General features: G+C 37.5%; 1 protein-coding gene across 1 annotated transcript in view; it reads right to left on the reverse strand.

Annotated features, from left to right (window-relative positions):
* The window catches only part of LOC103599029 (serine/threonine-protein kinase SIK3-like), a gene marked incomplete at its 3' end in the record, with an annotated part of 194,860 nt that overhangs the window by 58,516 nt on the left and 120,932 nt on the right, over positions 1-15,412 (reverse strand). The window contains exons 2-3 of the mRNA XM_008583102.1: positions 4,549-4,665; positions 1,115-1,178 (exon numbers count right to left, since the gene is read on the reverse strand). Coding sequence (XP_008581324.1) covers positions 1,115-1,178; positions 4,549-4,665 — 181 coding nt within the window. The remainder of the gene's footprint in view (positions 1-1,114; positions 1,179-4,548; positions 4,666-15,412) is intronic.

The following is a 15,412-nucleotide window of genomic DNA, read 5'->3' on the forward strand; positions in this document are numbered from 1 at the left end:
AGGCGCGGGAGGATAGCAATGGCTTGTGTTCCATAGGCCGGTCCCGGTCCGGTACGGGGGCAACACTGAGGGTTGCGATCCGTTGCCGGTCACGAAAAAAGACAAAAAGGAAAAAAAAAAAAAAAAAGACTAGTACTTATCCTAAAGAATCTTAGAAACAAAAAAACATTAGATTGCTGGGAAAAGTTTCATACACACACACACACACACACACACACACACACACACACACACTCACACACAAACACATCCATGCAGCCACAAATGACCAGTCATGAACAAGATGATTCTACCTGAAAAGTGATTCTATCCTTTTAAATATATTTTAAGTTAGAAGTGTTCATATTTATAAAATTAAAAAATAATAATAAATTAGATAAACCTAAAGTATATAAAAAGAAGCCTTTCCCTGTACTTACTTGCCAAAAGAAAAAATAAATGTGAATTTAGATGTGAAAGTTTACCCTTTACCTCTTCTTGGTTCCATTTATCACTATTACAAAAAGAATTTTGGGGGGGCCAGTTTTTACGACCTCAAAAAGTCAGATTTGCCAGTAACAAATTCTCCTGCTTATTTCTAACATTGTGCTTAAAGCTAAGTGTGAGAGGAAAAAAATAGCTACGGAAGGCAAAACCTCCAAAATTGCAAGAATCATCAAGGGGAACTGTGAACACATGGTAAGGAATACAGTTACGTGTTATATTTAAACAAAGTTTAAGGAATGCTCCAAGTGGCGCTGCTTTCTCACACAACAAAGCCCCGCACGGTTGTGGGAGTTCGTCACACTTGGTAACCTCAGTTAGAACTTGGCAATAGGAAAGACCCTTGGTTACATGTCCAGGAGAGATGTTTGTTTTTGGAGTCTTTTAATCTCAACTGTCAACACCTGATTGAAATACAAGAAACACCTTTACCAAGGAAACAAAGATGTTGCAGGGATTTTACGAGGCGAATCAAAAGAAAAAATTAAAATTACCTTGTTGATAGAAAACAACAGCACTGAAGGACAGCATCAAGTGACAGCTGCTCAAGTGACAAAGGCACTGAACAGCTATTTTAGGTTTGCCATAGTGTGCTCCATAGCTGTTTAAAGAATGCAATAAATGTACTTACCAAATATTTCCCCTCCACTAGCATATTCTGTCACCAGATAAATCATCCGTTCTGTCTCCATAACCTGGTGCAAAGGCAGGAAAGTGACAGACAGTGATACAAATGACAGGCTGGTATCATAGGAAGAGAAACTAAAGACTCCTCTTTTGTCATTTGAAATATTAATAACCGTTACCGCTCAAAGGAAATTTAAAACATTTTGGAGGGAACAGATATAAATGTTATTAAGAAGAAAGGGAGAAAATAGATATTCCTCCAAGTTCTTAAAAGTAGGAAACATTTACTACTTGAGAAAGTCCTTTTGTTGTTCCAGGAGGTTTCTACAATCTCTCCATAAAACTGAGAAGCAAAGAAACTGCCAAGAACCAAAACTTAAAGTTCATATTCAACATTAATCACTTGAAGCTCAAAAATGCCCTCCCAAAACCCAACCAAAACAATAAAAGCCTTAGGGATAATAATGAGAATCACTTAATAACTACACAGAAATCACATACGGCTTTCTCTTTATAAGGAAAATGACAAATTTCCTTTCCACTGCCCATTTATTTAAAAAAGAGAACAAAAACTTAAAATATTCAACTCTTTAAGAAACATAAATTACTCATTTTGTATGTTGTCTTGGTCCCTGTTCTGCTATTTTTTTTATTCTTCGTAGTATGTTGTCAGTCAATTCTTCCTTTTTACCTTTTTCAAACATTATTAAAAGGTAATATATATGAGTATGTACATTCATTATAAACATTTCAAATACCTAGTATATAAACAAAAAACAAAGGTTTCCCTCTTGCAATCCCCTCCATCTCATTCCCCAGAGGAACACTATTAATAGCTTATTGCATATCCTTCCAGAGCAGTAATGTCCAATAGAAATACAATGTGAGCTACATAAGTAATTTTAACTTTTCTAGTAGCCACATTTAAAAAGTAAAAAGAAAAAGGTGAAAATAATTCTAATAATATATATTATCTATTATCTACCCCAATATGTCCAATATATTATCATATCAACAATCTTAAAAAATCATAAACTTCAGTTTTTACATTTAAATTAATTAAAATTCAGTTCCTCAGTCACTCTAGCCACATTTTAATATTTGACAGCCACATGTGGCTAGTGGTTAGTGGCTACCATCTTGGACAACACCGCTGTAGACTTTCACTGTACTTGGCAGTTAATTAATTTGATTATTTCCCGGTTACTTTATTTTGTATCTTTATAAATACCATACAATAGTATTAATGTATTATATCATAATACACAGATCTATTTCTTCTTTTTAATGGCTTCATAGTATGAATGCATATTAATTAAATTTTCTAATACATCAGCTGTGTTTTTTATTTTTTATTTTTCCTTTTTAAAAAATCTCTATATAATGGTATTATTAGCCCATTGTTTGTCATGAATATTGCTTCCAACTCTATGTATTAATTTACATGACAAAAAACAAGTGTTCCAAATATATGCAAGTGTTTAGAAAAAAATAAAAGAGAAGATAAATGTAGTGTACATCTCCTCCTTTGTCCTCCCAGGCCTTTTCTTAATTGCACATGTTCTTTTATTATTAAACTTTTTAGAAGTTCAAAAACTATTGTTTCCTACACAGTATATTTGCTCATTCTACAAACCTGAGGAAACTGAAGCTTCATCAAATGTACTCAAAACTACCTTGATACCATAAGAAGACAATTTCCCAGCCATTCGCCCTGGCAGATCAGAATTTCCCATTAATAGTGCCAGCTGCCAGAATGCAAAATTAAAGTTTAAAAGAAGGCATTGTTCAAAGCCAGTGCTAGAAGTATGGAAATTCTTACAGGCTAATGAAATCTTGGGTAAGACATAAACTTGAAGAATTTACCTCTTAAAAACAGTCAGCCCTAGCTCAACAATTATTTAAAGATGATTTATTTTAAAAGGTGAGGTCAAGAAGTTTATTCAGTCTACCAGGATAGGAAGGAAGCCAAGGTTAGATGCCTGTAAGCTCACAGATTAAAGGTCTTCAAACAACACCAGGAAGCTTTCACAAATTTGCTTCTGGAGAAGAACGTAGGTGTTGTTCAACATAATTTAGTCTGATAAATTTCAACAGGTCTGCTCCTGCTGACCTAATTCATTTCATTATGGGAGCAGTTGATGGCAGAGAAGAGTCTAAAGCTGTGGCCTTAACCACACATACTAATATTGCAACATGTTTTCTTTTCGATAACATTAAAAGGCAATGAAAGCTTGCCTACTGGGCCTTGGGTGTGCTTTCTTCACACTTACATGTGGTCCTGTGTCTGGGCCAGTAACCATTTACTGCAAACTAACAGCAGCAAATGAACTGAGTGGGTGGCCACTTCCTTCAGAACTAGGAGATGGCTGTTCTGGCAGAAAGCAAGCAAGCAAGGCCGGCCCTGTGCAAAGATAGAGCTTGGGGCTGCCAACACATTGCAATTTGAGAAGCACTCCAAAGCCCCACCTCTCTCAAAATATCACTTCCACCAGCTTGCTAAGGCAAGGTCCTCCCCTCTCATCTGGTTTGAAATTCCAGCCATCAGATTTACTGCTTTTGGAGTAGGGCTAGATAATCATTTTGAGGATGGTATGAAATATGAGTGCTTCTTGGGAAGGTAAGAAAATTAAAACAGAAATTTCTCATATTACATAGAATCTGTCTCTTGATTATCAAAATAATTAAATGCTTTCTTGGAAAACTTACTCCAGGACGCTACTAGAATAGAAAAAAGGTAGGTTTTAATTGATTCAAGTAGCCATACTTAAAATATCCTTTGACATCACAATTCATAACATGATCACAGAAATTAGTACTTAAATAATTGTTAGAAAAAATGATGTTATTGGGGCCGGCCTGTGGCTCACTCGGTAGAGTGCGGTGCTGATAACACCAAGGCCCCGGGTTCGGATCCCATATAGTGATGGCCGGTTTGCTCACTGGGTGAGCGTGGTGCTGACAACACCAAGTCAAGGGTTAAGATCCCCTTACCGGTCATCTTTTTTTAAAAAAAAAAAAAAAAAAAATGATGTTATATCCATCTCTAGCTTTTAATCTCTCAAAATTCTCTCTTCCTTTTGGGTTTCCCGTTCTGTTTTAGGATTCTGGCCTAAATATAATAAGTTCTCATTATCTTCTGAATAATCTTTTTCTGTAATTCTTGCTAAGAATGACATAAAGTTTTAAAGAACAAATTAAATAGATCTACCTGGGTAAGGCAGACCTCACTAGTAAATGGCCAGGAGAAACATGAGGATATTAAATACTAAGTGAGGAAACAGAAATGTTGGGAAGATATTAAGGTGAACATATAAACACAGAAATTTTAAAAGTTGCAAATGCTCACCCACCCACATTTTCTTCAAAGGCAGCCACAGATACAGTTGACCATTCTGGGTTATTTGTAGCCATTTACTACACCACTAGTGATCCTACCTGGTAGAGTCTGATGATATGTGGGTGGCAAAGCATCTTCATTATTTGAACTTCCCGGAAAATCTTCTTCAAATTTTCTTCATCCAGCTGGGTCTTATCTATGATCTTGATAGCAACCTGACAACAGAAGAAGAAAATTTGATGCATTATTAAAAAACAGTTTACTAAGGAACATTAAATCCACCTTAAAACATTATAACAAACCATTATAACCACACCTTAAAACAAAGTACAAACTGCCAGTATTTAGTTTACAGAATGTCAATGAGGAAAATAAATTTACTCTTTAAAAAAGACAGGAAATGGATTCCTAGCAAGATGGTTGCAAAGGAACAGACTCCAAAAGCTAATGGGTCTTCTTAAATTGCTTATATACAATTCATTACTTCATAGATATGGTTACAATCCAGGTCAAATCATGCTTCAGTGCAGAGAGTGGTATGTAGGGCCTCTCATTAAGAAATTTATATCATAAGTACATGGTATTTCAGTAAGATTCTACCAGAATTTTCACAGGGGCTTTCCACATCTCACCAGGTGCTTGTATAACTCAGTAATAGTAGTAACAGTAGCAGTGATACTGGCAGCAGCAGTAGCAGCAGCTACCATACATATACTGAATGCTTACTATGTGCCAAGCATAATTCTTACTGCTTTGCAAGTACTAACTCACTTAAAACTATAACATCAAGGGGCCGGCCCGGTGGCGCACTGGATAGTGCGCCGCTTGGGAAGCGCGGCGGTGCTCCCGCCCGAGGGTTCGGATCACACGCACCCAAAAAAAGCTAGTAGGGAAACTTGCCAGAATTTGAACCCAGATCTGCCAAAACTCCAAAGTCAGACCATAATTGTGTCTCCCAGTGTGTAAATATCTATCAAATACTTTGTGCACATGTGTGAACATGCCAAACTTTGAATGATTTAAGTATAACCTGTATTTTAATACTTAGGACAGCATCATAAAATTAATTTCTAAATGAATATTGAAATTTATCCAGTTTCTATGTTTAGCAATTGGTGTTAATTTACCTCTCATAAGTGCTAGAAAGGTTCTACAATACCTCCTCCAGCCCTTTTATACTATTCAAGCTTTTTATTAGCCCTAATGTTGATTGCCTTCCCAGGGCATCTACTAGTTTGAGTATAATTTGTCTAATTAAATTTAAAGAAGAGATGTTTCAGGGAGCACCATTTCATCATTTCCTCTTAAACTCTATGCTGTGGACTTTAATGAGGACCTAAACCCCATCTTAACCCAGCCTTAGTTTCAGCACAGATGAGCTGTGCTTGTTAAGACAGTCTTCAGTTGTCGCCGAGGGTTGCGATCCCGTTGCCGGTCCCCGGTCCGGTACGGGGGCAACACTGAGGGTTGCGATCCGTTGCCGGACACAGAAAAAAGACAAAAGACAAAAAAAAAAAAAAAATTACTATTAAGCTTATTTATACATACAGAAAATGAGGCACATCGAGATTAAGAAATTAACCCAAGATTAAGTTATTTACAGCTAGCATGTGGCAGATCCAGGATTGAAGCTCAGCTAGCATGGCTTTAGAGTCAAATTCTTAACAATAATGTTAAAAGAATCTTACAAGCTTTCCATACCATACATACACTGCAACATAAAACTTATCTTTCCACTTTGCCCAATATTCTGAAGACACCCAGCAGCACATACATTTTAAAGCAGAATGAAAGGTGAAAGATTGTTTTCTTTTAATTTACTAAATCTAAACTTCCTCATTCTCAACGAAATACTCGAAACATTTGTGCTGCCCCAAAATATCTCTATATCTCAGTTTCAATTACTTAATTAATACATAATATTAGTTAGAAGAAGGGCCTCTAGTCCCATCCAATTCTTAAAATTCTAAGATTCTATACACGGGAAAAGGGAAAGGAAACTTATTGAGGAAAAAAAGAAAAAAGAAAAACCAGGAAAGCAAAATTTCAACAGTAAAAATGTTTAGCTCAAAGAAATGTACGGAACTATACCTGGAAGATTATTCAATTACGTGAGTACCATAAAAGTAACTTTATCTGGAATTGTTTCAGATGTTAGAATGAGGACTAATGGGAAAAAGGCACAGAGAGAAAAACTTCAGCTAGAATCAAAGAGCACGTCAGTCCTGCCTAATAATGGAATGTGATGAAATAAACTGGGCATATCTTGAAGTACAAGGATTAATCAGGCACAGCCTTAACTACAAGGAGCTCACAGTCTAGTAGGGGAAAGAAATATGTTAAACAGATAACAATACAGCATTGGAAGTACAATCAATAGAACTACACACAAGGTATAATTGTAGAACAGAGAATGGTGAATGACCTTAACCTGGTGGAGAAGAGGTAGACATAGTGAAATGACCTTCCAAAGAAGGCAGAATTCGGCCGGCCCAGTGGAGCACTTCTACAGTGCGCCGCTTGGGAGCACGGTGGCGCTCCCACCGAGGGTTCAGATCCCACATACAGACCGGTTCCCGCTCACTGGCTGAGCAAGGTGCGGGCGCAGCACCGAGGTTTGCGATCCCGTTGCCGGTCCCGGTCCGGTACGGGCGCGACACTGAGGGTTGCGATCCGTTGCCAGACACGAAAAAAAAAAGACAAAAAGGAAAAAAAAAAGAAGGCAGAATTCGACAATAGAAAGAATTGGAATAGGCAGAAAAGTTGGTGGAGAATTTAATGAGGAGAAATAGAACAAATCTTGCCAGCTGCTTGATCTCCTATAAGAAGTCTTGAACCATATGACCCTTGACCACTAGCATTTCCACTTCTCATTACTATGCCAGATCACATACAGGACCTAACTCCAGCAATTGGTCTGGCATCTGCTCCCGTTTCTCTCAGGACAGCTCCCCAAACAAAAAAAAAAAAGTCATGGTATACAATGTCTCCTTACTAAAAAAACACCTGGGTCTTAACAGTAATTACCAATAAAATCTAACACATCAATGGTACTTTGTAACGTACAGAGTGCTTTCGTATACATAACAAGCTTAGAAACTTGTTGATATATGCCTATAATAGAAGTTCCAAACGGGTATGCTAGAAATGGGTTACAAGTGACAGTGGATCACCTCCAGATTCAAGGAGCCTCATTTGTTTACTCCAGAGGAAATATTTTCTGTGCCTGCCTCGATGTGCAAAAGGTTGGGAAGCACTGCTAGGACTTGTTCATTTTAACAACGGAGGGCATCAACTGTCTAAGGATTGTGTATGAAATCCCCCACCTCTGCCCACACCCTACTAATTATGGCATGCACAAAGTAATGGGGGCAAGGGAACAGACTTCAGGGCAACTGATTGACCAAACTTTTGCACTTTTTCATCCCCAAGAGAGTACTGGGTCACACTAATGGGGGAGTCACATCGTGGGGCTTCCCTGATTCACAGTAGACTCACTCAGAATTTCATTTGCTTTCTGAGGCGACAGGACCAAACCTAATCATCTATGATAAGAAAGTTGATTATTAAGATCTTGCAACACATACCATCTACCTAATAAATACTTTTAATTTAATAAAAGTATAGTATGGATGTAGTTTTACTTTTTTTCTTTTTAAAATGTATTTATTTATAATTCAATTTTATTTATATTTATTTTTGTGGGGTACAATGTGTTGTTTCAATACATGTATATACTGCACAATGATTCACTCAGAGTAGATAACATAGTTTTGTCCCCAGTAGTTCACCCCTCATCCTCCTCCCTACCCCCACCCTTCCCAGCCTCTGGTAAGCATTAGTCTACTCTCTACTTAAAAAAAAAAAGATTAACACCCTTATTGCAGAAAGAACTCTTAAAAATGAATTAGAAAAATCTAAGCAGAAGTTTGGTGAAGGACATGTGCAGCTAAGTCACACACCCCAAAGAAACACACATGGTTAATAAGTACATTCTATTAACTGCCTGGTTGTAGGCAGGGGCGGGTCTGACCAGCCCCATCTCAGGACCCCTGGGCGTCAGCTGGCTCCATTGCTTGCCTGGATGTTTAATTTTACATCTTACAAGTAACATTTTGTAACAAGTATATCTGACTTCACATAAAGAGAATACGGATCCACATACTGAAATGCATTCTTGCCCTTTCAGGGAAAACTGCATCAAGCATAACCTCTTCTTAGAAGGTGGCTACAGAGAGGTTTTACAGATGAAAACATCAAATTCCTGTCTACTCTTCAGATTTAAGATTCCACAAGACACTTGAGCAAGTTATTTAATTTTTCTGTGGTTCCTTATCTATAAAATGTGGGCAACAAAGGAACCTACTTTAAAGGGCTGTCAGGGATTAACTAAGCTAATGTATGCAACATGTTTAGTATAATGCCTGGCATATGGTAAACATGCAATATACATTAATTACAGATATTGCTGTTATTTCATATTTTCTGGAATCAAGCCTTAAACTTTAGGCATTCCTTGGCAAGGATTATATTTGCTTCACTAAGCAACATAATCCCAGATATGAAACACATCAATTCCTTATTCAAGGGGCAAGTTAGGAGGCCAAGAAGCAAAATAGCTAACAATTTGTGGGCAGCATTCAGAACAACTGGCTGCTGCCAGCTGATGTGGGAAGAACATGGAAGAAAAAGAGCTGGAAAAAAAATGCATTCCATTCAGGAAAGTCTCACTGAGCCACAGGATAGAACCCACAGCAAGACCTGAACCTGAGGTCTGTGTCTGATAATGGCCTGCTTCTTGACAGCAGGCAAGGCTCCCCTTGCCATCCCTACTGAGTAGCTAACACCCAAGAGGAGGACACTGTGCTACTTGGCAATGGCACAATTGCCTGATAGAACCACTTTACAGAGAAGGCAAGTTCCTAAAGCTCAGCTACTACCTTAGCTGCAAACTGGAAAATGCAGGTTTTCTAAAAAGCAGAAAAATACCGATAGAACAGAAAAACTATCAAGTCAGAAAGCAGTTGGCTGGCATACAGGCATAATTATTTTGAGAACAGATTAATGACCATGAATTTTCACAGCTACAGATTAATGGAAACTACACAATAAAGATTTTAGCTTAAAGTATGCACCAGTTGCTTGAAAAATTAGTGTCCACAGCAAAGGTAAATCAGTAGGTAAATAGAAAACAAACTCTCAAAGAATATGTTTTTAGATGGGCTGAAAATCTATGAACCACATAATTTCATTTACATATGAAAATTATACCAAATAAAGAAGGAAACTTCTAAAACATTACCAGGAGACTATATATTTCCTAAGTTTTCCTGTTCTTTTATCTCACAAAGAGCATGATTTTGTGAATTGGCACTAATATTAATTAAGCATGGCACTGTATAAAATATGTTGGTGAATAGACAAAGATGGAGAGTCATTAAGAATTTCCCTATTCAAGACATTTCCAGCCAACCTGTAGTAAGAAAAAATTAAATTCAGATTATACCAAATTTAAACTCATAGTTCTTTATTAATCATTCTAGAAGGGGGAAAATGGCCATTTCCCCCTTTTAGTTCCCACTTCTAAAAACCACAGTTCTTTTCATTCTTACCTCATTTTTGCAAACACAGTAATGCTCACAGGGAATGAAGTTGAAAAAAATACTGGTTCCTCCATAACAGGCAATAATTCACTTGAATATTTTGACATCATATTCTCAGGCAAGATAAAGTAACAGAATAAAAGTCAATGAACCAAGGATCAATTCAGTATTAAGACCAAAACAAACTACTCTTTCTCCTCACCATTCCCCATTAAAAATAAACCCCCTTAAATAGGGACGCAGGGATATGCTATGACAAATAAAGAAAAAACCACTTAGGAGGAAAATGCAAAGATCGTAAGTGCCTAAATTCCTCCAAAAAGAGAAAGAGCATTCCCCTAAACTGGTATGCAGACGCCATGTATAATAATTTTACAGAATAAATAAACAGACTACATGCTTTTAATAAGGAAAGTAAAAAATATGACAGTTTGGGGAAAAGTTTATTTTTTCAGTATTCTTTTAACGAAAGAAGCTCTACTTCTCACTGAAATGTCTTAAAATTTAGGCAGATATCAAATGTTTTGCCATTTTGTGATTTTTTTTCAATGGGCTTACGTTTCTATATTTATATTATATAACTTCCATAGCAAAATTTTTATTCTCTTTATGACAAAGCTTATCTACTCAAGATCATTCTTCAGCTCAGCTTTAGAATTATTTTATGGTCTAGATCTATATAGTCTAACACAGTAGGCACAAGCCACATGTGATTACTGAGCACTTGAAATGTGGCTAGTCCAAACTGATGTGCTATAAATACACCAGATTTCAAAGACTTAGTACCAAAAAAAGAACAGAAACTATCACACTGATGAATTTTTATATTGATTACATGTGGAAATGATAATATTCTGGATATACTAGACTAAATAAAATATATTATTAAAGCTTTCGCCTGTATCTTTTTACTTTAATATGACTACTAGAAAATTGTAAATTATATATGTGGCCCTCATTCTGTTGGACAGCATTGATCTAGATGATGCCAATAAGCTACATAGTTAACCTACCAGGTGAATGAGGTATTCCATGAAAAAGACTTCTGAAATAGTTGACTTGATATTGAGAATTGCCAGTTACCTATCTCACAGAAACTTGGCCAAAGTTACAAGGCAAAGACTCAAACATTACCTTGGGAGAAAATATCAGATAAGGTCTCAAAAGTTATAATCTAAAAACTCTATTAATTCCATTTAAAATGTTTATTGAACAACTGACTGGTTTACTGCATTGCCCTTGTGCAGCTCATTCTCAAGACGGGTTCTCAGAAAATTAAGTCTAACAGCTCTAAGGCACAGTTCTCAAACTTTTTGGTTTCAGGACTCCTTCTCTTAAGTTACTGAGAAACTTTATCTGTTTATGTGGGTAGTGTGTATCAATATTTACTTAGAAAATAAATTGAAAGCAGAAATTAAAACAAACATTAAAAAGACAAGCATACACAAGCCCATATTCCCTTAGCCCTTAGAGCAATTACATCATCATATATCATCTGGTCTCTAGAAATCTCCATTTTATAATTGTGACAGAGTGAGAGTTAGAAAATAATGTTTTAGTGTTTTTATAAAAACAGTTTTGACCTTGGGGACCCACTGAAAGAGCTTGGAGACTCTGGAGTCCCTGGATCAAACTTTGAGAACAATTGCCCTAAGGCATCATTGTATACAATAAATTAACTTCTCTTCTATGTATCTAAAATGGTAACATCTTTGGGAAAACTGAGAAGATAGTCACTCATATTTTTTTCTGTAGGGCTTAATTCTTTTACAGAACCCAGTTGAGAATGAGTGGCTATAAAAGGAAATTTAAATGCCTTTGAAACAGCTTTGATGAAAAAACTTTTTTCTATTAAACTTCCTAGAAAATGGAATTGTCAACAGAAAATAGGTTTAAAGAAACCCTAAACCAGCACAGGCTACACATGCTAACCTATTAAGCTAAAACTGCCAGGCACTAAATGGCCATGATTAATAATGTGCCATACGACCAAGGTCAGGTTGTAGGCTGGCCACATTCACAAGAAGATCCTAACCTCTGCACTGGAACCAATTTCTTAACTGGAATCCTATTTCAGTTTGTAACAAATAGCCAAATCAAGTACTAAGGAGCAAAGCAAAGATGTATATTTGGAAAGAACTGATTTTTCTATTCATTTTACACACCAATCACAACTGTTTCTAGGAAAATATGCAGCTATCAAGCCTAAGGAATGGCTGGGATGTGAGGCTGCTAGCCAACTGCAGACAAGAGGACTCAACGTGGCCAACAGAGGTAAGGGTCAGCCAGCTTTCAACAAACCCCAAAGGAAGTAGTTAACAATGATAATTTAAAATATACAGCAGTTTTTAGGTGAGCAGTTGAACTTTTCATTTTCTGTACTTCTCTGGGCTACACCAAATGGTGAATAAAAAATAGTTTATACATTTACAATGTCTGTGGGATAGAGAATGGAGAGCTTACTGAAAGTGGGAAAATACACCATGAAACATGGATTATTCTTGGAAGCATTTCTAAATTAGAACATGGTATTTTGTGCACAATTAATAAATAGTATCTGAATCAAAGGAAATTTTGTGGTAATTACTTGAAATTCAAGTCATAGAAGGGAAATTTTTGAAGACAAAATGAAGATGATTTCTCACTTTCAGTAATTCCCATCTGGCTAACATTAACCTTCTCCAAACACAGAAGTCCTAGGAGTATCTCTAACATTATGAGCACCTCTCTCAGCCATACTGACATTACTATTGTTGCTGTTATTTTAACATTTACAAAGTGCCAACAATGTTTTGTGTGGTTTACAGAATATTAAGTCAACTCTTGCCCTGTAAATTTACCACTTAAATGATAGAGTTGACAAAAATAAAGGTCAGGTAAGGCTTATTTACAAAACATTGATATCCGATTTTCCATTTTCGGGCATTTATGTTAGATTAATCAAATGGCAGAAGTTTAAGAGGGAGATATTTAGAATGGGATTGATAGTTAAGGAGCTCTTGAAAAGGATGCTCTAAAGCCCTGAAGGGAGAGGAAAAGGGGGGAAGAGCAGGAAAGAGGGAGAAGGTCATACAGGAGATGCTTTGAATAGAGAGGAAGGATTGAATAGAAAAGTGTTAGAGAGATGAGGAAGAAAAGGGTAAGAGCTAAAAGATATAACAAGGCAGTTCTAATAGTTTAAAGTGGCAACCGAAGAACAATATTCAAGAAAATGGTATAATGACAAAATAATAATTGTCACAGAAATGTTTTGAAGTAAAAGAAAAACAAGGACAAGCAGTTAGTATAAGGAACAATTTTCCACATGGTGGAAAATTAAGCTATAAAAGATGGAAATTTTAGTCACAGAGAAGAAAGATTAGACACGTGGGGAAAGAACTTGGCAGTGTGGCCTGAATGTAAGGTTAGGAGGAGGCAGAAAGCTGAATGAATTTCAAGATGAATTTTCTTAATGAAGTACATGCTACTCTTTCCTGGAATGCCAACTCATAGGTAAAAATAACACAGACTCACAGAAGGATTGTGCTCGTCCCAAAAACAGTATTTGTCAAGGAGCCTGTGTACTGGTAAGCACGTTTAAATGTAGAACCTAGAACACTCAAAGACTTTTTAAAGCACCAGCTGAAAAGAACTAAATTCAACAGGCATAACATAACTTTCTTAAAACTTCCCCTAAGGATGGGCCGGCCCGGTGGCGCACTGGATAAGTGCGCCGCTTGGGAAGCGCGGCGGCGCTCCCGCCCGAGGGTTCGGATCCCACATACAGACCGGTTCCCGCTCACTGGCTGAGCGAGGCGCGGGAGCAACACCGAGGGTTGCAATCCCGTTGCCGGTCCCCGGTCCGGTACGGGGGCAACACTGAGGGTTGCGATCCGTTGCCGGACACGAAAAAAAAAAAAAAAAAAAAAAAAAAAAAAAACTTCCCCTAAGGAGATTTATTATATTAGGTACCTTGCTAACCTTACAATGGTGGTGTTGTTCCTAGTGAACAAAATCAGCAACAGCTCATATTTTAAATTGTTTTAAATTATATTAATATGCCCCCAAGGCCTGGTAACACAGTCTGCATGCAGTAGCAAGAGGTTGAATCAATCAAGGCGACACAGTAACAGTTGAAAAACTATCCTAAATTTCTCATCTCTTGACATTTCCCAATTACTTGATAATGAAAAACAAAGAAAAACAGGAAGGAATCTCCATTATCAGATAGCATCTTACCCTCTTTATTTCTGAAAGTCCATAGATGCCACCAGTATGAGCTAATTGTTTGTCAAGAGGTATATCTTTGTTCAACTGTGCTTTTCTAGTCCGAATGGTTGTAATACTGGGCTGTCTTCCCTGTGCAGCCCAGAGTTAAAAAGCCAACTTCCCTGTGCCCGTGAGGAACATAACACCAACTACTTTCTGAAGGGCTTTCTTAATTACAGTTACATACCACCAGAGCTGGCAGATAATGCCCTTCTGGAATTCCATCAAAATGGCGATGTTTTATGTGATGGCTTCTTGCATTTACTCCAGCTTTAATTTGTTCCTTATGTTTCGTAATCATCACATTTTCAAGTCAAACAAATTTTATTTCCATAATAAGTGTTTGCATTTCCTGTGATAAATAGCGTAGCTTTAAGTAACTTAAATCAATCCCTGGAAAGTCTAATAGTAAATATTAATTAATTCTCAAATTTCTGATTACTTATTTTGTAGGCAGGAGGGGGACTATTGATAACACTATCATAGAAAAAACTGAAAAATGGTTCCGTTAAAATATGACTCATTGGGCCGGCCCGGTGGCGCACTGGAGAGTGCGCTGCTTGGGAGCGCGGCGGCGCTCCCGCTGAGGGTTCGGATCCCATGTGGAGACCGGTTCCCGCTCACTGGCTGAGCGCGGTGTGGGCGCAACACTGAGGGTTGCAATCCCGTTGCCGGTCCCTGGTACAGGCGCGACACCGAGGGTTGCGATCCCGTTACCAGTTAGTAAAAAAAGACAAAAAGGAAAAAAAAAATATGACTCATTATGGGCCGACCCCGTGGCGCACTCGGGAGAGTGTGGCGCTGGGAGCGCAGCGGCGCTCCTGCCGCAGGTTCGGATCCTATATAGGGATGGCCGCTGCACTCACTGGCTAAGCGGGGTGCGGGCGACACCAAGCCAAAGGTTGCGATCCCCTTACCGGTCACAAAAAAAAAAAAAATATATGACTCATTATTACATGGACTTGGCATAACCACATTAAATGTCAAAACACAGCTACATGAAGTATGTGTTTTATGTAACAGGGTTAACATTGGATAAGATTGTGCTTTCCCTTAGCAGGATTACATGCATCCTAATTCTGACCTTCTATGATAGTCTAAAACGTACATT

The sequence above is a fragment of the Galeopterus variegatus genome, unplaced genomic scaffold (assembly GCF_000696425.1).
Source record: "Galeopterus variegatus unplaced genomic scaffold, G_variegatus-3.0.2 Scaffold2832, whole genome shotgun sequence".
NCBI classification, from domain to species: Eukaryota; Metazoa; Chordata; class Mammalia; order Dermoptera; family Cynocephalidae; genus Galeopterus; species Galeopterus variegatus.